At 40.1% G+C, this 26,148-nt stretch overlaps 1 protein-coding gene across 1 annotated transcript in view; it reads left to right on the top strand.

Annotated features, from left to right (window-relative positions):
- LOC134329547 (fibroblast growth factor 14-like) overlaps nucleotides 1-24,812 on the top strand; it is a 31,485-nt gene extending 6,673 nt beyond the window's left edge. Inside the window, exons 2-5 of the mRNA XM_063010831.1 lie at nucleotides 7,043-7,153; nucleotides 9,004-9,107; nucleotides 23,685-23,883; nucleotides 24,676-24,812. Of these exons, the coding sequence (XP_062866901.1) occupies nucleotides 7,043-7,153; nucleotides 9,004-9,107; nucleotides 23,685-23,883; nucleotides 24,676-24,812 (551 nt within the window). The remainder of the gene's footprint in view (nucleotides 1-7,042; nucleotides 7,154-9,003; nucleotides 9,108-23,684; nucleotides 23,884-24,675) is intronic.
- The last annotated feature ends 1,336 nt before the right edge of the window (nucleotides 24,813-26,148 follow it).

The raw sequence follows: 26,148 nt of genomic DNA, 5'->3' as shown, positions 1-26,148 counted from the left end.
TTTATCTGCAGCCTTCATATTGATACACTGCTGATTTTATGAACACAGCAGATAATACGTTTGCCACGTTGTGGGTGGTTTTAGGTTTCTGGGCCAGTATGAAGTGTGATTTGTGAATGTGTGTGTGGTGTAAATGTGTGTGTGAAGCCTGAGGAAGGAAGTAATGACAGAGACAGGCAGTCAAAGCATAACAGGTGACAGCCATTTTGTTCAACTCTGACCACAGTCCTTTCGTCCTAGACGATGCTTAATGGGCGAGGTTAATGGGCCAAGACTCGGTGTTTACGTGCACAATGAATCGTGTGGTAATCGACCCATTATTCAGCAGGCTCAGTATTTGATGAAGAGGTGTGTTTCACAGGTTGAGACGTTCTTGCGCACAATGCCGCTTGTCCATGTTTGTGTGTGTGTGTGTGTGTATGATGGAGGCTTTCAGGAAGCTATTCATTTTCCACCCACTTGAGATTTATCAAGTCAATTTAACCGCAGCTATGACAACCCGGCCACGGCGAAGCGAGCGCTGTACACATAGAGACACCTCATCAACGCCTCACACGCATATATCCCTAAACAAGCACGGCCTGAAATTGTTGATTTGAGTTTTCAGCCTCTTTCACTTTCGATCACGCAGCTCTGGCTCTCAGACGTAAGCCGCTATTGAAAATGCCTCGCAATGCCAAGTGCACCCTTAATGACCAAGCAATAACCTGTCTGAACAGCACAATCTACAAAAAGATCACATAAAGCAACATTAAATGTGTCCTTGCTGTCTGACCCGCTGATGTACCTGTCTGGCTCACTGGTGGATCTCTTGTTCCATCTTTCTAAATTATTTAAAGAGCAAAGCAGAAGGGTGAAAGTGAGATTGTGTTTAAAGGAAGAACAGATAGAAAGACCCTCTTAAATGCTGAACGCACGTCATTCATTTACTCATTTATTCATTCGTTCATTGTCTGTTTTACCACAGTTTTATCTTAGTCTGGTCTGATTCATTTTTTTCCAAAGACAGGAAATTGGTCGCTAGCCAATTACAGGGCAGACCCACACACCCACACTTAGGGCAATTTTAGTGGCTCCAGTGTCTTTGGGTTTGTGGCGGGAACACAGGGAGAACATGCAAACTTCACACAGAAAGAAACCCAACAGAACCCAGGTTCTTACGGCTGTGAAGCAACAGTGCTACCCACTGCACCACCGTGCCGCCGAGACTTTTTTACACATAAAAGTGTATCTAGAACTAACTTCAGCCACGTGATCATGGAAAACACGCCAAACAAGGTTCAAAAGTTTGAAACCAGGTCCCCACGACACTCACCCTAACTGCAGACTCGTGTGTAAGCTAGTTACACAACTTGTACAGTCCATGTGAGACCCACAATATTAAGCTGTGTCATAAAGGGTCAGGGAGGCCCAACAGAGACCTCCTGTCCTGAGCTTCTTTTTCAGCACCGCCCTGCTGTGCATGTCACAACACTCGGCCATCCAGCTGTGCACACATGTAAACCTGAAATAAACCAATTATTTTGTGTCTAGGTCTTATTGGCATGTACTATACAGTATGGCCTAATGTACACAGGCAATCAGAAGTTTTCATGGTGACTTTGAGGTTTTCATTAATGATATAAAACCAGCTTTGCATTAAACTTCCTTCACTGTCATATATTGACATATTTATATCTATATTTTAATTTATATGAGAACTTTTATTAGCTCAATATGATAAAAATTGATTCTGGTCACAGGGAACTTGAGTTTTTGGACATGAAATTTTAAGAATTATTGTACAAATTATTATTGAAATCAGTCTAATCATACAGTTGTGAACAGAAGGTGACTGTTATTACTTTATAAATCTTGATTGATTTGCTTTTTTAATTTTATTATAGATACTTATGATTAATAAATTGAAATAAGACCCGGGAACTCTCAGATAGCTCAGATCTGTTTTTCTGATAGTTCCAAAATCTGTTGCATTTCTGTTGTGCAAATATTTTATTAAAGTAAAAATCGATGCGTGTCTGAAAGGTATCGTGTTGAATATTACTTTTACCCACAGCATCGTAATCAGCCCTTGATTGCAGTGTGAGCCGAAGCCCAGGATACACAACATATTAAATGTAATCAGCAGCATCTTGTCAGTTTGTGTCAGTACGGAGGCCGGGTTTTATGTGTCTGCTTTAATGTTTGGAGGTCCCATTTATTCACTGTATTTTCATGGCTGTAACAGTGTCGTTATTATTCATGGCACACTGGTTCTGTCTTATCAGTAGATAATAACCATATACACTGATCAGCCATAACATTAAAACCACCTCCTTGTTTCTACACTCGCTGTCCATTTTATCAGCTCCACTTACCATATAGAACCACTTTGTAGTTCTACAATTACTGACTGTAGTCCATCTATTTCTCTACATACTTTTTAGCCTGATTTCACCCTGTTCTTTAATGGTCAGGACCGCAACAGTGCAGGTATTATTTAGTCTGGATGATTCTCAGCACTGCAGTGACACTGACATGATGGTGGTGTGTTAGTGTGTGTTCTGCTGGTATGAGTGGATCAGACACAGCAGTGCTGCTGGAGTTTTTAAACTCCGTGTCCACTCACTGTCCACTCTATTAGACACTCCTACCTAGATGGTCCACCTTGTAGATGTAAAGTCGGAGACGATCGCTCATCTATTGCTGCAGTTTGAGTTGGTCATCTTCTAGACCTTCATCAGTGGTCACAGGACGCTGCCCACGCTGTTGGCTGGATATTTTTGGTTGGTGGACTATTCTCAGTCCAGCAGTGACAGTGAGGTGTTTAAAAACACCATCAGCGCTGCTGTGTCTTATCCACTCATACCAGCACAACACACACTAACACACCACCACCATGTCAGTGTCACTGCAGTGCTAAAAATGATCCACCACCTAAATAATACCTGCTCTGTGGTGGTCCTGGGAGAGTCCTGACCATTTAAGAACAGCATGAAAGGGGGCTAACAAACCCAATTAAATGTTGGGTTGATGGTAGTCACTAGCAGCGACCCTGACCAGAATAAAGTTGATAAAAGTGAAGTAAAATAAATAATGAAATTGGTCAGCCAAAACATTAAAGTCATTTATTTCTACTATTGTCAGTTTAATACATATTCAAAAGACTAGAGAACAAATCAGATTCTTGTTTTACAAAATTTCCCAACTTTTCTGGAAATGGGATTTGAAGTGTGGGTCACACATCAGCTAATACTAAAAGCTTTGGTGTTGTATTGTATCTAAAAGCAATTGAAATAGGTCAAGGACACCCCTCACTTGAAGCAGAACCAGGCGGTCCACTGGTTCAGCCTGATGAAAATTTAAAGTGCCATGGAACCGTTCGAGTACAAAGAAAAAAAAAGTATCTACGGCTGTTTTGCTTTTCATCCTCAGCCATGACATAATATGAGACAGCAGTGTCGGGAAAATGGTTTCTGTTGTCCTGAATGACAGATGCAATCGTAAACGCTCCGCTAGCTGTGAAACAAGCCCAGAGATAAAGAGACGCCACCGGAATACTAAACCGTAATTGCTGAGAGGAGAAGTCTCTGTTGTAGGAGACAGGAAATGGGAATCCCTGATACGGTCTCCTTGGCAACAGTCTGGATGAGGGAAATCCTAGACTGGAACATCTCCATAGTAACAGACTGGGGTGAGGGTGGGGCTACGCGAAGAATCTGGGAAACTCTCGCCATAGCAACAGAGCCGGTGAGACTGGGATGATTCAGGATTCCTGAGACTTTTACTGGAGATAAATGGAACAAGGACACACGGTTTCATCTATTCAAGCACCATGAATCCCACAGGAAGAAATTAGCACTCAGCACTGACTATTTTAAAGCTAAATATCTTTTTTTTTTTTCAGAGGGACATTACATTGTCCCAAATTTGTATAAATCCAGTATCCTCTACACTCTGGTAACCCCTGCTGGGTCAACGGTTGGCCAAGCAGGTCTGAAGGCTAATAAATGAATTTTTCTATGTTGCTACAAGCTACTAGTAAGTTCCTTTTTTAACCAGCCAACAGTTGATCAAATCAAATCACTTTATTGTCACGTCACATTAACACAGGTGTGAAAGGTGAGTGAAAATCTTAGGTGCGTAGTCCCTCACAGTTATGATACACATTTAAGAAAAAAGTATACACAGATTAAGAGTAAAGAAAGAGTAAGATTTTGGGGTGTATAAATGTCAAGTGATGCCATCCAAGTACATAACTGGTTTAAACAACGCCCCACCTTCCATGTAAAGGCAAATCAAGGTTTATTTTTAAATATCGGAAGAGGGTTAACTTACATTAACTAGCACCATCTGTTCAATATATACAGGTAATGTTTAGATGGTATTTATGTGCAGATGTACAAAAATTGAAATGTGAATGAGAAATATAAATATAAGATTTCAAAATAATTATTATATAGTCCAGAAGTACAGGTATTGTACAAGATATGAATTTACAAAGTATGTGTACAGGTGTGGTGGATATCAAGTGAATCAAGTGCAGAGTGCAGACTGGGTTGTATGGGGTGTGTGTGGTGTGGATGGTCTATGAAGATCACTGTACTGAAGATGAGGAGTGTGGTTGTCCATTACTGTTCAACAACCTGATGGCCCAGGGAAAGAAGCTGTCTCGGAACCGACTGGTTCAGGATATGATGCACCTGTCCAGAGGACGAATGTTATGGTCCCTGTGTTTCTACGCCTGTCCTTGACCCGACAGTAGTCAGTGTTACAAAGGCAATGAGGTGATTACCTACCCAGCCTTTACTTTGTTGGCAACTTCTGTGCACCCAACCAAGCAAGAGGCACAGCTGAGGCACAGACCATGATCTCTGTGGTCTAAATAGTAAATTAGCCTAGTTTACTAATGCTGGAATCCAGGGTTCAAATCTCCAGCAGTGCTATTGACCAGTCTGGTGTCTGCATACAGATATAACTGGCTGTGTCTGAGGGGAAGAAAGGAGAGCGGCCTGTCCGGGGTGTGGTACTGTATTCCGCCTTGTAATTTCGAGGAAGCCTGACCCACTGTGATCCTGACCAGGATAAAGCAGTGGTAAAACATACAATGAATTATTGAATTAATTTTGTTGCAGATTTGATTTTAAAAGGATCTGCAATTACAAAGTAAACACATTGTTTTATGCTGAAAAAGGCTGACACTGAAATCTGTGTGTGTGTGTGTGTGTGTGTGTGTGTGTGTGTGTGCGTGTGCGTGTGTAACATTGTAAATTGGTCATTTTTGTACTTTTTTTTTAACAAAAATGCTTGTTTAGAAATAGTGTTTGTACATTTCCAGTGTCTATCAATTTCTTTTCATTTGATTCTCTTCAGAATCTGTGCCATGAACCCCTGGTGTTGAACACTTCGCCTTTAAAATAAATAGATTTTGTCAGCTATAAGAACAGCCAGTGCAGATTCACGATTTTTAAATCACATTTCAAGTGGCAGAATGTAATTTAAAAACGTTTGTACCGCTTATATTTAATATACCAGCACCGCGCGCTGTGCTTTATGCTGTGAAACACAAAATACACACGCTGCTGGATCAAAAGACCATCTGTCTCGTGTCACAGGTACACCGATGGCGGGAGTATCGGTCACCAGACACACCGTAGATCAGGGAAAATGACAGAGCTCGGACATCTGACGTTTTCATAGAATCGGCGGCGATAGCTTTTGTCCTTTATTACCATCGTAGCTTTTGTTGTGATTTCAAGGATTAACGAGAAACCGTAACTGATCAGTCAGTCATTGTTGTCGGTTAAATGTTCATATTCCTAACAGCTGATGTTTGGTCTGAATTGCTAGATAAGCTTTAGATTTCTGAGCTATACAGGAGATCTGTGATCTCTAAGTGGTACAAATGCAGAAGTGTTCACATGAGACTCAACCTGAACCGATTCTTAATACACATCTGCATGTTTACAGAACCACTGCAGTTTATTTATTATTTGTTAGTTAGGATTTTACGCAGACACGGGGAGGCACAGGAAGGACCCGGACTGCCCCACCTTGGGGTCGAACCCAGGACCTTCTTGCTGTGAGGCGACAGTGCTACCCACTAAGCTACCATGCCACCCAATGTCAAACACAGTCATGGTCAATTTAGCATCTGTAATTCCCCTCATTGTACTGTGGGTTGGAAACCGGAGCTCCTAGAGGAAAACAGGACCTTCTTACTGTAAGGCGAGAGTGCTACCCCCTCTGTAGTCCTAACCTGAGCAGGGTAGTGCATTTTTTCCTCCCAATCTAGTCGTATCCAATCATCTGATAGTATTTAATCTCTACTTGCTGACCTTCATTCCTGACCGAGGAGGCTGTGACTAACACACGCCCCTCAGATATGCATGCAGTAGCCAACCGCTTCCTTTCACCTGCAATAGGCGAGTCACACACTGATCAGTCAGCCATCAATCAGCCAGCAGAGGTCGCAGTGGCAGCAGCTATGAGTCCCTTCGGCCCTTCCATCCCCAGACGAGCCAATAATTCTCTGTATAGGCAATCACTAAACTAGACTAAACTTCACTCCACGGCAAGCACCAGAATCGAATCAGTGGCACAGGCGGCGCAAAAGTCGTTTTGTAGTGTGTCATGTAAACGTTTCCCGTAGGTGGGGAATACTTGTTCACTTACTTTACTCAAAATTATTCAGGTTAGTTTTACAGCTCAGGTGTTTGTAAAGCTTGAGAAATACTTCCGGACCAAATCAATACCACCATTATTTTTTCTGCAACATGCCATTTGTGACAGTATAAATCTATATAAACTGCTGCATGCTGCTTTCTTTACCTGACATGAATTTTCACCAGTCTTCAAAAGGTTTGACAGGGGGGCCAAGAGGTCTCCTATTTATTAAGGTGAGGGATAAAGAAATTGTGCACTATGTGATATATGACAGCTTGTGGAATGCAGTTCTCACAGGGGCACTGTGAAGCAACGTGCCACTAAATCTTCTGACTCGGTGTGACGTGATATAAATCTGTTTCTTGTTTCTTATCTGTTTTTTCTCTCCTGGTTTTAGATCCCCAGCTCAAGGGCATTGTGACCAGGTTATACTGCAGGCAAGGTTACTACTTGCAGATGAGCCCAGATGGATGTTTGGACGGGACCAAAGATGACAGCACTAACTCCTGTGAGTTCAATTTGCTGTTTTGTCTGTATAGCATACGGCCAAAAGTATTTAGACACCTGACCATGAGCTTGCTGGACATTGTTTCAAAAACAAATGATATTAAAATAGGCTGACCTCCCTGGTATCTTTCCAGCTACAACAACATCCACCCTTCTGAGAAGGCTTCTCACAAGACTGAAGAATGTCTGTGGGGATTTGTCCCTGTTTAGTCAAAAGAGCATGTAAATAGCTGGACACTGAAAGCCTCAGTTGATGTTCCAGTTCATTCCAAAGCTGTTGAATGGGGCTGAGGTCAGGGCTCTGTGCAGGCCACTGGAGTGTCTTTAAACCGAGTGTGCACAGGGGCACAGTCATGCCGGAACAGGAAAGAGCCTTCCCTAAACTGTGGCTGCAAAATTGAACGCATATAATTTCCTTTAAATAATTCATTTATAACACATGTTAGCAACTGTTGTGGTAAAAACAGTCACTCACTGTCTTAACTGCTTATCCAGTTAGGGTCGGGGGGAGGCGGGGGGGCTATCCCAGCTTTTCAATGGGCACAAGGCACACAGTAACACCCTGGACGGGGCGCCAGTCCATCGCAGGGCAGACACACATACACACACCCATTCACCTATAGGGCAATTCAATGTCTCCAATTAACCTGACTGCATATTTTTGAGCTCCCGGAGAACATGCAAACTCCGCACAGAAAGGACCCTGACCGCCCCGCCTGGGGATCGAACCCAGGACCTTCTTTCTGTGACGCCCGTGGTTAAAACATGAATTCAAAAATTTGAAGGGGTGTCCCAATACTTTGTCCATATAATGTATTTGCTTTTCATAAAAAAAATGTTAAACCCTAAATTATATTAGGATGTTAAGGTTCATTTGAATTTATTATTGATATGATCAAGCTTGTGTCTGTATTATATACTGTTAAAACTTGACATGTTCACCCAGCACTACGCCTTGATTTGTATACCCGCACTGACCAGATGCCATTAGTGTGCCATTAGTGTCTTAGCACTGGACTAACACTTACATGATGTGTTGTGTAGTGTGTAGTAATGTGTGTGTTGTACTTATATAAGTGTAGCAGTTGCAGCAGTGTTGTTGGGATTTTTTAAACACCTTGATATCAAGGCTGGAGGAGAACAGTGCTCCAGTTAGAAATATAAAGCCCACAGAGTCCCAACAGAAAGTGTCCATGAATAGAAGACACTTTCCAGTACAGTGTTACACTACAGTGAGTGCTAACAGGCTATGTGTAAGTTTAAAACTCACACACTACCATGTCACTAGTGTGTTAGTGATAGCAGTCCTGGGAATGGCCCACCATCCAAACATTATCTGGTCTGTGGGAGTCCACATGAGAGGGTCTTTTAATTAATAAATAGGATGCAGTGAGGTGTGCTGAGCAACTGGGCTACAGTCAGTAGTTGTATACCTACAAGGTGTAGCTTATGAAATGATAAATAAATGTACCAGATAGGTGTACCTATTAAAGTGCTCATTAAGGATGTAAGGGTAGCTCAATAAAATTTGGCAAACACTGTTTCAGCAACTAAGGAATAAAAAAAAATAACAAACCATAAATTCTTAAACTTTATTTCATTGTGTTGTTAAAAAACACCTACAAAAAATTCCTGATCTGATCTGTTGCTCACACAGTGGTTCACATAAATGTGGAGGTTTAGTGTAGTTGCATTTTTGTTGGGAACTTTTGTCTATGAAACTGTTTTTTTAAATATAGCATTTTAATACCCCCTGATATTTTATGATTTTCAACAAGCAGAATTTTGCCTGCACTGATAACTAAAATATAGTTTGCATTTCTTTATTATGTTGCAATTTTTTTTCCTCAGCGCTGTTTAACCTCATTCCAGTGGGCCTTCGAGTCGTTGCCATCCAGTCGGTGAAAACGGGGTTATACATCGCCATGAATGGAGAGGGCCATCTGTACACATCAGTGAGTAAAGCAGCTTCTTTGTTTTTGTTGTTCCTCACAGCAAGAAGGGCTTGGGTTTGATTCCCATTCCCCTGACCAGGATGAAGAGGTGGTAAAACAGACAGAATGATTATAGAATTAACATACACTTTATTGCCAAAAGTATTCACTCACCCATCCAAATCATTAAATTCAGATGTTCCATGGCCACAGGTGTATAAAACCAAGCACCTGGGCTCGGCCCCTTAGTTCCAGTGAAAGGAACTCTTTGGTCAAGAGGTTTGGACAATTTCATATTTCCAACTTTGTGGGAACAGTTTGGGGATGGCTCTTCCTGTTCCAACATGACTGCGCATAGTGCACAAAGCAAGGTCCATAAAGACGTGGATGAGCGAGTTTGGTGTGGAAGAACTGGCCTGCACAGAGTCCTGACCTCAACCCGATAGAACACCTTTGGGATGAATTAGAGCGGAGACTGTCCTTCTCGTCCAACATCAGTGTCTGACCTCACAAATGCGCTTCTGGAAGAATGGTCAAAAATTCCCATAAACACACTCCTAAACCTTGTGGAAAGCCTTCCCAGAAGAATTGAAGCTGTTATAGCTGCAAAGGGTGGGCTGACATCATATTAAACCCTGTGGATTTAGAATGAGATGTCACTCAAGTTCATATGCGTGTGAAGGCAGATGAGCGAATACTTTTGGCAATATAGTGTAGATTCTATTCTATTACAATTCTATTAATAATGCGGTTCAGAATGTAGATTTGTTTTTTGTAAGAGCAGCAGTTCTGAATTGATGCCTAGTTCCATTGTTTGTTATTTGATTGATGGGGTTCTCTACCACTACTGCTTGGTTCCAGGATTCTTATCCCTAAATGTGCTATTGGCCACTTTTCATATAGTTTCATACAGTTTCACATATTTGTCCAAAATTGATAAAATAGATGAATTTTGATTTTATCATTTTATTTTTGCCATGATTACTGATCAAATTTATTGCTTAAACACAATTGTCAGAATCAGAATCTTTATTTCGCCAAGTACCAGGTGTACAAGGAATTTATTTTGGTGCAGGTGTCAACATATTAAGATGAAGATATCCTTTATGTGTCTTATATACATACACAGGTGTACAGTACAATGAAATTATTTCTTTGAATATCCCAGCTTGTTTGGAAACTGGGGTCAGAGCGCAGGGTCAGCCATCTTACAGCACCCCTGGAGCAGACAGGGTTAAGGGCCTTGCTCAAGGACCCAACAGTGGCTGCATAGCAGAGCCTGGATTTGAACCACCAATCTTCCGGTTGATAGCCCAAAGCTCTACCCACTAGGCTACCACTGTCCCTTATAAACATCTAAATACATAATAGAAAGGTATAGTAAATATAAACATAGATTGAAACAACACAGCAGCGACATAAACAGAACAGCATCAGGCAAGGTGAACGATGAAGATGTACAGTACAGTACACTGAAGACTTCAAGTAGAGAATATTAAAGTTATACTATATGGAAACTAAGAATAAACAACACAGCAGCAATAACCACTGTACAGCATTCGATAAAGTGTGCAATACAGATGTACAGTACAGTACACTGCCAGACTTCAAGTATAAAAAATTGTGCAATAGACCTTCTAAGTAAATAAGGTGCAAATGTGCGTAAGGTAAGAATGTGGAAGGCACGTGTGATGTGCAGCATGTTTGTTGAAGTCCATGTGCATGCAAAATCTTATTAGCCTTTGCATAATTTTTAAATATACAGTACATTATAAGTCGTATGTTGAACTAAAATTTTCCATAATATTCTAGTTCATTAACTTCTGTTGAAACTAATAAAACCAAGCGAAATGATTCTAAGTATGAGCTCTTATTTTAAGATAAAAGAATGTGGTGCTGAAAAGAAATTTTGGTTCTTTTATTCCTCTTGATAAAAAGCCAACACAAAGAGAGAGATGATAAGAAACAGCACCAAGAAAGAAAATATGCCAGCCTTTTCTTTCTGTCTCCAAGGAGGCCTCATCACAGAGTGTAAGTGCCATCAACCTGAGAAGAATATAAATTACCCTCGAACTTAACAGAATCACACCATTCCATACAGTTCAAACAGTTTAGCCAATTTTCCTTTCCAAAATATGCGTTATGCTACACAGTTAAGTTTAAAGCTAAATGTGTTTTATTTTTTATTTTTTAAGTTAGATTCCTCTGATGTGTTATGCAAACTTCTCTTTTTTCAGCCTTTCTGAGGTTAATTAAAAGGTGAACTCTCGCAGATACCACCCGTTTGATTCTGTTGTCAGAAAACCAGAAAACTTCTATCACTGAGAAAAGCTAAACTGGCATCTATTGTAAGCTGCAGCAGAGCTAATTAATTTCCCTGACGTGTTTATCAAATCCCTGTTAGGTCTACTGGAACACATACAGAGCTGCTTTTAGCTGTGGCTTAATGTAAGATTTGTGAATTGTTGGAGAGTAGATCAATTGGCAAACTGTAAATCAAGCAACTCAGGAGTTGTTATTAGTGATGCTATGAGGGCAGAGCAATGCATTCATGGCACATTAACAAAAGTGATTAAAAAAAAACATGATGCAAATGGCCATCTCCAATCACTATCTGTTAGGAGTTTCACATTTTACTAATTTCCTCTCACCTCCCAAAACATAAAAAGATTTGATCGCTGTATTAAGTATTATGTAAAAATGAATCAGCCACCACACATATTAACCATAGTTCTTAGTTTCTACTGTGCACATGACATTAAAACTCTTGAATGTTGAATCTTGTTGTAAAGCTGTTGCTGTCACAGTTTGGAAAAGAAATGTATCACTGCAGTTTCTCTTGTTGCCACAAGATCTTGGGATTTGGGGGATAGACTTGGGATTTGCAGATTTTGCCAAGTAATCTTGGGATTTAAAATTTGAACTCAAGCAATTAAAATCTGCAGCAATTTTATGGTCTACAGTGATAAATAAGGAATGACAAAGCGTACTACTACTAAATAATAACCTTTGGTTGTTGCTGGCTATTGCTATGGCTATTTCTGTTGTCTTCAGTGTATTTTACTTCTGTTTTTTTAGTAATTGTTGTGATAGACTGCAGTAATTGCAATAATAGATTGTGATAATTGTGAAAATATGTTATATAAATCTTCACAATTTTGTTGATTTCAGTTACTTGGTAAGTACAATCTTTAGCACAATCTTGGGATTTTTGTGGCAGGATCTTGGGAATTCTTAAAATGGATAGTGGCAACACTGGTTAGGAGATTAGGTGCTTAGGTGGTGTTGTGGTATAGTACTCTAGCTCACTACTGCTGAGGTCTGGGGATTTACGGTTCAAATCTCAGCAGTGCTTTTGGGTGGTTGGGCATCTGCGTGGACAGAATTGGCTAATTCCTGAAAGGTGGTACCCAGAACAGCCTACCCACTGGGAGTGCCAGTCCCAAGCCCAGATAGCAAAAAAGTGCATTAATTAAACACAAAAAATTTAGTCAATCAAATCTGACCTAAGATGATTTTTTTTATTCCTAAACTTTCTTTTATTGTCTGTTTTACCACCGCTTTATCCCGGTCAGGGTCATGGTGGGTCTGATTCATTGGGCGAAAGTTAGGAAACACCTCGGGCAGGTCGCCAGTCCATCACAGGGCAAACACACACACACACACAAACATTCACATACACACTTACAGTTAGTAGCTCCATTTGGCCTGACTGCATGTCTTTGGACTTGTGGGAGGACACTGGAGCATCCTGACAACACAGAAAGGACCCTGGCTGCCCGGCTGGGAAATCGAACCCAGGCTGCTCTTGCTGTGGGGTGACAGCACTACCCACTTGTTCCACTCTTCCTACACATTCTGATATTTCCAATACTAAATCCAGTGTGGGTCTTTCTCCTGATATGACAGGCTTAATTGTTGCCAGTGAGTTTTATTTTTGTTTAGTCTGAACATCGCTGTATTGCAGAGGAGTTTTGTGTGGGGTGTAGGAAGGATTGCGTTGTCGTTCATTTCATTTTTTTTTTTTGTGTATTTTAATACATTTCTTTAACTTACTGTAAACAAGTAACGTCAGCCGCTGACATCAGTTAATAAGCTGAATAATAAGAGGTGCACTTGAATGATGCTTTTCCTGGATCCAAGGCCGCTAGACAGTCGACTAGATGTACAGTATTCTCACACAGAGACAGAAGACGTGTTAAATAAGCAGAATACCCATCATGACTTGGAAATTTTGCTGATTAATTAATTAATTGTCATACATTTCAGTACATTTCTGAGTGTTGCAGATTTGAACGTGTATACAAACAAAAAACAATACTGCTGTTAAGTTCAAAATATTAAAGATCTTTGTGCTGTTTAATTTAGTTTGTGTCAAAAAGGAATTGCATATATTTGCTCTTCATTCTTTAGGTAACTGGGGTTGTAGTTTTTAGACGTCTAATATGATTATTAACATTTTATGATATTGTTTATTAAGTAGAAATAGGTAGTAGGAAAAACTTTTTTTTTTTTTTTTTTTTAAGTAACTGTGATAATTATCATGTTATCCTGACTGTGCACGCATTGTAAATGCAAATGCCGGGGTGTTTTTTCCTTTAATGAGATCTGCAGTTTTAGCAGACTCTTCCTCTGACACCAAGTCTCAGTACTCAACAGATGGCGGGGTGTGAAATGATTCTCTATGTGTTAATTACAAACCTCTTTAGTTGTAGGGGAAAACTCACTCTTTTATTCATAACATAGTAGAAACTTTGCATAATATGTATCTGAGAAAGAAAATGGATCTCGGCGAGAGATGAAATGGTTCCTGCCATTCTAAAACGTTCCTGCCATAATGGGAACACTGGCGAATCCTAACATTAAGCAAAGCTGGTGAGTGGAGTCAGTTTATTGGGGAGCATTTTGAGCATGTGTGAATATTGGGGGATGTGTCATGTTTTAACTAGAAGAAAGAATTATAAGTGCATTTTGTTTTGATCATACCTCCACATTTGAGGCCCACTTGCCTTGACACATACTATAAGAGTTCTTTTGAAAAAAGAGAGGGAAAAGACTTTCTCTAACCTACTTTCTCTACCAAAGCAATAAAGCTAAGGAGAAGTGTGTTCAGTGAGAGATGTTGGTTCTTCTGCTGTTTACTTGTACCTCTAGCTAAATGTTTGTAGTGCGTTATCTGTGTCACCCTGCTTTCTTCTTCAAAGTCTGACCACAGTACATACTGTAGAACACGAGTTACACTGTCCAGTAGGTGCTTTATTACAGATTAAACAGTGTGATAAGCTGTGAGGACCGGCACCGTTACATAGGAGCCAGGATGCCACAGAGTATGGTAAAATAAACATGGTGATGGCAGATACATCACAGTTACAATGGTTTTCAGCTTGTTAGATTGCTGAAGAGTCGGAAAAACCCTGGATTTAATTATGACAGACTAAATAAGGTAAAACATTAAATATCTTAAATACAAGTTAAAGATGATTTTCCAAAGCTGTTTTCTGTTTTATCTGCATTTTACTAAGAAGAAGAATTCCACAGATTTCCCATCATTATAATACATACATTTACATTTTCAGCATTTAGCAGATGCTTTTATCCAAAGCGACTTTCATTACAGTTACAGTATACAGTCTGAGCAATTGAGGGATAAGGGCCTTGCTCAAGGGCCCAACAGCAGCAACCTGGCAGTGGCGGGGCTTGAACCAGCAACCTTCTGATTACTAGTCCAGTACCTTAGCCACTGAGCTATGGCTTTCCCATAAAGAACTGTTTTAATTCTACACAGATGTATTTAATGTTATAAATTGACCTGGTGCACTCTGAAGTCTCTGTAGGAACCATGCTGGGGTTTAGAACGGTTCTACCTCCTGTTTCTGGTCTACAAATACACTACATTACCTTCCAGTGACTGCTTAATAAGAGGGGTCTGTGCAGCTTTGCCTTTTCGTGTCGTGCCTGTGTGGTGTGGCATGACAAACAGGTTTCCCTGTTGTGCATTGTTGGTTTTACTGTAGAGAGTGACAAATTGCAGCAATTACCTCTGAATGACAGATTGGAAGACTTGACTTGTATCGAGGCGTTTATTTTATTTCTTTTACTTCCGTTAACTTTTTAGCTGATGTTAGCACTTGGAGTCCTGTGCCTTTTTCATTTTGGTCTTAAAGTCATCCATGTTTTAAAACTGACAAAAGACTTTTTAATGAAGAGGCATTTGAAAATTGAGTTGAATTTAATTTAATTTAGAGGATATTTGCTTTAATATCTGGTGTGTTTCTGAATTTCAGTCATCAGCTTAGGAATTATTTATTAGTCATATATACATATGTACAAGTATAGTACAACGAATTTCTTTTTATGGGTATTAGAACTGTATCCTTACACAGATCAGCCAAAACATCAAAACCACCTGCCTGATATTGTGTAGGCCACCCTCGTACCACCAAAACAGCTCCGATTTTTAACGTGCCCTGTGCTATCTGGCATCAAGACATTAGCAGTAGGGATGATTAATGATTAATGATGGATGTTCTCTGTGCCATAGACAAAACAGCTCATCCAGACTATTAACAGTAAAAGGTCCAAATCCAATATCTGTCATGGTATTGGGGTGCATCAGTGCCTTTGTGATGGTTGACTTGCGTAAAGGTACCATCAATATAAAGGCATAAATTGGTATTATATCTAGTAAAGTGTGTGTGTGTGTGTGTGTGTGTGCTTGACTGGCCTGCCTGCGGTCCATATCTGTGTCCTGTTGATGATGTGTGGTGCATCACAATTCTTTTTCCAAACCGGCTGGGGTCAGAGCGCAGGGTCAGCCATTGTACGGCACCCCTGGAGCAGACAGAGTTAAGGGCATTGCTCAAGGGTCAATCCTCGGATTGATATCCCAAAGCTTTACCCACTAGGCTAGGCTAGGCTACCACTGACCCTGTCTTTTAAGCCAGTCTAGTCATTGTCATCTCATGTTTCTAATTAACTAGGTGTTTTGCCCACAAAAATGCTACTCATAATCATATTTTTTTTGTTTCCCCTTATCAGCTTTTGAGTTCAACAATCAACAATCTTGTGTGAAAATCAACAAATATGCCATGGTCAGTCGCTCATAACACAGCCCCCCCCCCCCCCCCCCCCCTTCTAATGTTTGAAGGATAGATGTAACTGAAGCTCCTGACTAGTGTCTGTATTATTTTGTTTATTGCGCAACTTCAACATGACTGGAAGATCAGATGATTACATGAATAAACAGATGCTTCTAATAAAGTGGCAAAGTGTGTGTATAAAATATATATATATATTGTGTGTGTGTGTGCGTGTGTGCGCCTCAATTATTGCACACATTTTTGTTTCTGAGAAATTCAGAGACATAAAGGATATGTTTATCTTTCACTCTTATTTTTGAAACATCAGACCTATGGTTCTCACAGGAGTTCTCCATATTTGTCTGCTTTTGATAATAATAACTTCTAAATGATCTTCGGCTGTGTGTTCTGTTTTTATTAATCTTAATTTAAAAGTAATCTCTTTCTATCTGATATTAAAAGCAGATGCAAGCCTTCATGTGCCACAACCCGTCCTGTTGGCATTGACATCAAAGATCTGCAGCTAACAGATGCTGTTACCTGCATAATCTGATCGAGTTCATTAGTGATTTCATGGCTGCAGCTTAAGGATGTAAATAAATGTTTAATGCCTAAACAGATTTTTTTATCAAAGGTCCATCCATATGAGCACAACATTATAAATAGCAGCTCATAACTGTTGTCATATGTTAACCTCTGCACTGTGGGGGTCCGTACATTTGGTAGGTATAAAAGGAAATGAGCACTGCCAGCACACAAGGTTGGTTTAAGGTTGTTTGTGTGTGGCACTCAGGTGGCGGAGCAAGATATTTCGCTAGCACACCAGCGTCGAGATTCTGAACTCCTCGGTTGCCAACCCTTGTTTTTATTGCATTTATAAATTGTCCCAATTTGTTTTGGAAATGGGGCTTGTATCTTCTGAATATTTTGCAAGGTGGTATTAAACCCATGTAGATACAGAATGAACCTGCCAAACATCTTACAGTCCATGACCATAAACAAGAACCTAACCACAACCTCAGCACTTATCTACCAGCTGCACCACCCACAGTTTTTAATCTAGCTTCTCTTACGTAGTGTTCCGGCTCTTCTCACAGAGCAAACAGGTCAGACATGTCACAGCTTCTAGTACTTTCTTCATTATTGTAGTGTAGGAACTTAAAAACGTATGGCGTTTGCTGGCAGCTCGTTGCTTTGTTAAGTTCTTGCAAGAAAAAATAAAATCACAACAGAGGCAGCAACAAAACAATGCTTTAAAAGCAGGATCAATAAGTGCCAACAAAATAAAGGTTGTGTAACACAGTGGTAAACATGCTTCTGTTCCAGCTATTCTGTACTGTGTGGCAGGTGTTTGTAACCTCTTTTTCCAAAAAATGCTGGAACAGTAAGTAATAGGCAAATAAAAAAAAAATAAAAAAAAATATATATATATATATACACACATCTATCTATCTATCTATCTATCTATCTATCTATCTATCTATCTATCTATCTATCTATCTATCTATCTATCTATCTATCTATCTATCTATCTATCTATCTATCTATCTATCTATCTATCTATCTATCTATCTAATATTTTTTGTTTAATTACTACTGTGGCCGAGCAGTCACAAAAGCCTTTCACAGCCAGTTGTACTCTGTATGACTCTGTACGTGACAAACTTAGATTTGATTTGATTTGCAATCTGTCTTGTACAGTTAATAAAAGCAGCACAAAGAAAATATATTAGTGTCCAAAGATCTGAGAATGGTAACGTGCCATGTAAGGAGCGGCGCTGAACCCGAGACTGTAATAGTACCTCAGATGAATTCCAGCTTGTGGAATGTAAGGCAGCTATTAATTAGTTTTGCTTCGCTGTATCTCACTTCCTCTCCATGACTCGTTTCAGCTCTGATCTTTGGTAATGTCTTTCATTCTCTAATGATGTACCTGCACTACATGGCTAAGGGTGAGAGATTTTCTTTAGCATTTCTGAAAGAAATTCTTTTCGTTTTATGAGGTTTCTGTGGTATCTATCTAGCCAAAAGTCTGTGGACGTGCGTTCTAATGAGTTAGTTCTGCCGTGATATTCACATGTACACTATTTTAAGCAAACAATCATGCATTCTTCATAAAAAATGAACTACAAACAGCATTAGAATGAAATAGATCAGTAATTCTTAAAATTCTAAAAGCCTTGCTGATTCAGCTTTTCAAGGTTATGCTGCAGTCAGCTTAAAGTTCTACTGTCAAGTGTCTAGGAGCAACAACAGCTCAGATGTAAAGTAGTTAACAAGCTCACATGTAAGCAAAACAATGAGAACTGTTGGGAGAGCCATGTTCACAGCCATGGTTTTAAAATGAGATGTTTAAGCACACATGGAAGTGCTGTTCATATGTTTGTTTAAACATGATGTATATGAATTTTTCTTCTTTTTCTCCCAATTATATCATAGCCAATTAGTCTTTAACTGCTGGGGACCCCGATCGCATCTTAAAAGGGTATATTTTGCCTGACACACCCTTCCTACGGTGCGTGCACAGTCCTCTTCTGATTCACCCAAACTTTTGGTGGATTTGCCCGTGAGGCCAGTCTCGCACACGGAGAGTCACACACTGATCTCCACATTCCTTTACTTCTGTACAGGCACCGCAGGCTACTAAACAGAGTCCTTACACTGCGTCAAAGACCCATTATTATTAGTCCGGTCTTTTCCCACACAGCAGACTAGTGGCCAATTTTGTCTGCTGCAGGCCCGCTGCAGGGCGCCCAGCCCACTGATAGTAGAGCTGAGATTCAGACTTGGGGAGAACAGAATACAAGCACTTGTGTGCTAGCGGAATATCCAGCTGCACCACCTGAACTTTCCATGCATGATATAGATGCCTAGACCAGATTCTATCTTCTTGTTTAAGGCTTGCCAACACCCTGGATCTTTCGCCATACAAAAATCTTTTCAAAATTAAAAAGCTGCACAGAACACACATTTAGTCTTTAAAGTTTTATGCTGCCAAGCAGCTAAAACTTCTTTTGGTTACTAGCCTGTCAAACTTCCTTTTTTATTTTACTTAATTTGTTTACTTTACCCATAACTCCCCAGGGTTGTTAGCATTGTGGTGATCTGCAATGTTAGAACACTCCTACTCCCTGCGATGGGCGAGAAGGAAACTGTGTCCCGAGGGAATTTTCTGTCAATAGGTGATTTTCTGCATTATCGCTGCTTCCCACTCCAGCTTGTCAGGGACTGCGGCTCACAGCTCCTGTGGAAAAATAATAGCAAACTTTTCTAACTCATTCTTGAGTTAGACATTGAAATCGCATTCATGAGAACCGGAGGCTATCTAAGAGTTGTTGTGTTGCCAAACACAATGAAAGAAGAGCCCTCCAGAGAAAGATTAACGCCTGCACTTGATTACATAATGAATGTATGTGAAATAGCTTCGGCTAATTAACATTCTAGCTGTGGTGCAGTAAACCGAAATACACCAATCAGGCATAACATTAAAACCACCTCCTTGTTTCTACACTTACTGTCCATTTTATCAGCTCCACTTACCATATAGAAGCACTTTGTAGTTCTACAATTACTGACTGTAGTCCATCTGTTTCTTTGCATGCTTTTTTTGCCTGCTTTCACCCTGTTCAGGTCCCCCACAGGACCCCCACAGATCAGGTATTATTTAGATGGTGGATCATTCTCAGCACTGCAGTGACACTGACATGGTGGTGGTGTGTTAGTGTGTGTTGTGCTGGAATGAGTGGATAAGACACAGCAGCGCTGATGGAGTTTTTAAACACCTCACTGTCACTACTGAACTGAGAATAGTCCACCAACGAAAAATATCCAGCCAACAGCGCCCCGTGGGCAGCGTCCTGTGACCACTGATGAAGGTCTAGAAGATGACCAACTCAAACAGCAGCAATAGATGAGCGATCGTCTCTGACTTTACATCTACAAGGTGGACCAGCTAGGTAGGAGTGTCTAATAGAGTGGACAGTGAGTGGGCACACTATTTAAAAACTCCAGCAGTGCTGCTGTGTCTGATGCACTCATACCAGCACAACACACACTAACACACCACCACCATGTCAGTTTCACTGCAGTGCTGAGAATGATCCACCACCTAAGTAATACCTGCTCTGTGGTGGTCCTGACCATTGAAGAACAGGGTGAAAGCAGGTTAAAAGGGTATGTAAAGAAATAGATGGACTACAGTCAGTAATTGTAGAACTACAAAGTGCTTATATATGGTAAGTGGAGCTGATAAAATGGACAGTAAGTGTAGAAACCAGGAGGTGGTTTTAATGTTATGGCTGATCAGTGTATATGGACTCAAGTTTGTTGACACTCAACATCTTATCCAACAGCAAGAGCTTTAATGTGGAGTTGCTTGAATAGCCTCCACTCTTTTAGGGAAGGCTGGACCACATTTTGTAACATAACTGAAGAGATGAAGCGACGCTTGCTTCAGACCACAAGAGCAGTAGAGAGGTCATTCAGACCACTTTAGGGCTCTGGGGACCTCGATTCTATTCTGGCCTTTTGTTACTGACTGTAGATTTCAGTTTGCTTTTCTCATGTCTTTGTGGGTTTTGTACTACAATATGCCAGTAGGTAGATTAGCGACTGTAAATTGCACCTAAAGAGTGAAACCATTGGATTTTAGACCTAGCAGTGGGATTTACTGTATTATACTGTTAGGGCAGTTGAAGCCTAGTGGTTAAGGTACTGGACTACTAATCAAAAGGTTGCTGGTTCAAGCCCCACCACTGCCAGGTTGTCACTGTTGGGCCCTTGTGCAAGGCCCTTAACTCGCAATTGCTTAGACAGTATGCTGTCACAGTACTGTAAGTAACTTTGGATAAAATCATCTGATAAATGCCATAAATGTAAATGTTATAAATGTGGTTTATCGTCTAACCAGCTTAATCACCATGGCAACTTAGTCTCTTTGATGTAGCTGCTCCAGGGCAGGTTTAGTTAACTATTAACTTTTTTATTAAGCACCAGCATGTACTTAATCCATCACTACAAAAGTGTGACAGATTCCTTGTCACTCTCTTGTTATCTTGAGGCTGGATGACTGCAGATCCCATTGGCACCAATTCCTCATTCCACCATCGTATCTCTGAAACTGCTTCAAAATGTGATTGCGTAACTGGTTATTAATTTACTGAAGCGCTGCCACATTACCCCACTTCTGCACTCTCTCCACTGGTTTTCTGTAGCTGTATTTTATTTGAAACAACATCTCTTGAAGAAGGAAACTTAAACGAGACCCTTCTGTACCTCAAACCCTTTAAGCCACAAGTCTGGCTTGTCTTGACCCACTTCTAAAGACTCAAGGAAGACGAGCATCATGGCACTGTCTGTAGCACCAATGAGGTGGAATGAACTTCCACTTTCTTTTGGAACAGTAAATGCCTTAGCTGTCTTTAAAGCAGCGGTCCCCAATCTTTTTTGCACCATGGACCGGTTTCATATAAGATATCATTTTCATGGACCAGTGGAGGCGGGAGAATTTAACCATACTGCTCACGAATTAATGAAAATTAGCTTTTTTCACTACAACGAGACTCTGCTCCCACCTATGGGTGATAGGAGACAATAACACCAGTGAAAACTGCTTTTCTATTGTTCTCTAATTAATTATTCTTTCTGTGCAGCCCGGTAATAAATGGTTGAGGACCACTGCTTTTAAGGATGCCTCAAACAACGTCTTTGTTTAGTAATAAAGTAAAAACTAACCTGCACTTACTGCTACACTTAGTTTTATAGAATCTCCACAATTAATTAGATTTGTGTTCCTAGTCTGCTGTCTATTTGTACTAGAGTAGGAAAATGTTTACTGAGGGAAACGCTCTAAATTCCAGTGTGTGCTAAAAGCTGTGAATGTAAATGTAATGACACGTTTTCAGAACATAAAGCATTTGGTTGAAAGCTTTACTGTTAGAATGAAATAACGAATTATTTTCTCCTCCTTTGTAGGAGCAGAATAAATTGAAATGCTTGTTTTAGCAGTGGCAGACATTGATTGATGAGGGTGCCCTGCTGTGCATCGTGTCCTGAAAAAGATTCTTTCTGCATGGATAATTCATCGTTCTCTTTGTTCATCACTGATGTCTCGTATCATTTTAAAAGCGTTAAAATATTGATTGACAGGTATTTTAAAAAGCATTTTGGATGAAATGTCAGACATACTAGGGCTTTTTTTTATTTTATTCTATTTCTTATTGATTGTTTTTTAAAGCCTTAAAAATGTGATCTGAAAGCTGGAAAGCATGATGCATCCTGCTGAGGTTTTCACTCCAGTTTTGTATATAAGCAATATTTTTTTACAGTTGAACTCGTGGTGCCTTTGTTATCCATGTGCTTGTGTTGCCTTGGCAACATCTCACAGATAACAAGGTATGATTTTAGGGGAAAAAGGTTTAAAAAATACAAAACTGTAATCTAGGCACCCTAAAAGACATTTCATTTGTCTATAAAATTAAAGTAGATTTAAAAAATAACCCTTTAAGACTTTTTTTTAAATTTATTTATGCATTTTCTCCCATTTTTCTCCCGATTTAGCGTAGTCAATTTGTCTTCCGCTGCTGGGGATCCCTGATTGCATTTGATGAAGGTGTATTTTCTGCTCACGCCTCTGACCCAGTCCATAGCAGACCCCTTCTTTTTCACCCATGCACTCTGCACAGGCGCCTCTATCTATCTATAAGACCCCACCCACATAGTCCGGTCGTCCCGCCCTAGCAGACTGCTGCAGGCACCGTTAGTTATGCCCGCTAGATGGCGCCCAGCCGACTGGTGTCAACATTGAGCTTTGGACCGAGGAGTTCAGAATGTCGGCGCTGGTGTGTCAGTTTTGGATAATAGCAGATTTAGCTAACAGCATTCATATCCTGGCTAGTTCGAGAACTGAAGTGTAAACAGTACAGAAGTACTCACCGTCTTTGTTTAATATCAATTAATCGGCTCATCTGGATAAATCGTAATAACATTTGCACATAGTTTCTCTTTACAAAATATTTGAAATAGATTTATGGAATAACTCGTGTTTGGGAGAAAGGGCACAACTGAAGCTCCCTAATTACCTTCATTCCTCTTTGATGTATCCTCACATTGTCCCCAATCCCTAACATTTTTAGTGTCCCCCTCCACACCTCATGTCCCTTACTGTCTTATAATAATTTTTAGTCGCTATAGCTGAAGGTGGGAAGAGATATAGAGCAGTTTTGTGATCTTGTAACTGGTATTTGACTTGATGGGCAGAACCAGGACATCAGTTTTCTTCATTTTAAATCATTTTATTGTTTTTTATGTATAAGCTAGTTGAACCTCACACCATTCATTTTTTCCTTTGTTTTAGTTTGGCTTTGTATGTCTCGTTGCCTCAATAGATTTACACATGTACCATTTGAAATGTAACCTTTGGACTTTTAAAATAAAGTTTTACAGAACAGCTTTAAACATTTAGTTTATGGGCCAAAAAAAAGTCTTAACCTTTTATTTGTCTTTCTTCTTTGTCTTGTAGGAGCTTTTCACACCTGAATGCAAGTTTAAAGAGTCGGTTTTTGAGAACTATTACGTCATTTACTCATCCATGCTCTACAGACAGCAGGAGTCGGGTCGAGCGTGGTACCTGGGCCTAAACAAAGAAGGACAGCCCATGAAGGGGAACCGGGTGAAAAAAACCAAACCAGCTGCGCACTTTCTTCCCAAGCCTATAGAAGGTACATCTTTATATTTTAAAATAAATATGGCAATATGTTTACCAAACCATTTTCCAGTTTGTTATATTTGGTGACATTTTTTTGATATTATGTATTGACTTTCAACAGCCAAAAGAAGTTTGTGAGTCTCTTAGGTTTAAATTTATCCAAAGACCAGTGTTCCCATCGGACAATTATTTTCAGTTTTCCTCCTCCTTCTGATTACTAGTCCTGTTTTTCAGCCAGATCAGAAGGCTGCAAAGGCTCAGAATGTCGTACAGAAATGCTAACAGTTGTGTTCATAAGGAAGTGGTAGATCAGCAGATAAGCTATTAAACCCCACTATAGCCATGTTGCAAAATCTTGAACCCCAACTTACGTGCATTGTTTTTAATCACAGTTGTAAGTTGTTTTGTAATTCAGGACAGACCTGTTCTTTTACCGTGTTCTTTATCTGACTATCTAGATGAATTTACTCTTAGCATAAGGTAACATGAGCTTGGTACGTCATTCCATGTACTTTTTAATGGGTGCAATCAAACTCTGCCTAATTATATGAAGTCACCAGCTATAGTTGACCAACACGATGACACAAACCTTTTTACTCCATTGAATTAATATACTGTTTCTAAATGTTTATTTTGACCCAGATATCACAACAAATGTGATAATTGTGATCAATCTTGGACAACAAAACTATTCTAAGATCGTGAAGGTTGTGTAATATGTTTTTGGCTTAAGATTCTGTACAAAGAAAAAAGTGTCTTCATGCTATGTACATTCCCTGGCTGACTGTCGTTCTCTCATTTACAGTCGCCATGTATCGCGAGCCTTCGTTGCATGACGTGGGCGAGACGGTCCCCAAGGCTAAAGTCCCTGCCAGCAAAAGCACAGAGCCGGTGGTCATGAACGGTGGCAAGCCTGTCAGTAAGCCTGACAAGGAGACATAGCCTTGCTTCCCCTCCCCTCTCCTTAAAGAGGGAGTCTCCACATCTTCAACTTCTAAAAGAAACAAACTCACACTCTTGTGGTTGCAGCTTGTTAAAGAAAAACGGAGAAAAGCCTCCCTCCTCTAGAACTGTTCCCTCTAGAGTTTAGCCACTGACACAAATAAAGCAGGAGGTGGCGAATGTTGGAGGACGTGGGAGTCGAGCTAAGAAAGACTGCAAGAGTGTGGAGGAGACGGATAAGGAGGGAGAGGAGGAGGGGATCGCTGGGTCCTCGGCATTAAGAAACTGTCATCGGAATGCCCTACGCGACATGGAATGCCTTTCTAATGCTCTTTTTTGTTCGGTTTTCTCTTTTATTCCAGTGACAATCCTCTGCAAGAATGGCATTTTTTTCATCTGGAGGCTTTGCCTGCTGACAGCTGTTTATCAGCTGGACTGTTTATGTTATCATACCAGCATTTATCTTGATAGATCATTGTATAGACACAAAGTAAATCTGTCATTAATGCTGTGTTGTTGTTACCTCAACATTTCATTGTGTTTCTCCTTTTTTATAACATGTTTAGTTTTGGTTAGTCAATTTTTTTTACATTTCATGAAACGAAATGGGAAGAATGTGCAGAATCCTGCCGCTTTGCTTCCTGAAATGTGTTTAAGGTACAGAAACAATGCGGTGTGGATGATCTGGAGCAGCCGAAGACGTTACAGAACCGCTGCTTTGGGTCATTTCTCCCACATGAATGTCTGTCAGAGTAGCATAAGTTGCACTAGATGAAACCTCATGAGGACTGGTGAGAGACTTGGCATCGATAATCCTGCCTCTAGGCATTCAGGGTTGAAACACTCCACAGAGGTACAGTATACATATCACAGCCCTCGAAATGCCTCGGCATACACATTAGATGCTTAAAGATTTTTTTTTTTTAACATTATTCAGGCATCGAAAGTTGACAGATACAAAATGAAAAGTTCTTTTTAAGCTGACACTGTGTTATATTTCAGCTCTCACATTTGTTATGCTTACATTGCTGTCTGAATGACATCGGTACCTACCTTAAATAAATAAAAACAATATAGCCACACAAATCACATGACTTGTAGGACATCACAAAAAACCTTACAAGGCAGTGACTATTTCCTTACAGTTGAACTGGCCTTACATTGATTACGATGCACATTCGACATGGCATTGTTTCAACAACCTTATGCAAGTTTACAACATTTATTTGTGTCTAGAGTTGCCTACATTTGTGTCGAAGATCTTGTACTGAAAACAGCAGAGTCAAACCACTCAGACTCTGTGGTCACAATTTGAGCACAATTAATCTTGGCATTG

The sequence above is a fragment of the Trichomycterus rosablanca genome, chromosome 15 (genome assembly GCF_030014385.1).
Source record: "Trichomycterus rosablanca isolate fTriRos1 chromosome 15, fTriRos1.hap1, whole genome shotgun sequence".
NCBI classification, from domain to species: domain Eukaryota; kingdom Metazoa; phylum Chordata; class Actinopteri; order Siluriformes; family Trichomycteridae; genus Trichomycterus; species Trichomycterus rosablanca.
This window is presented reverse-complemented; position numbering and strand designations above follow the sequence as displayed.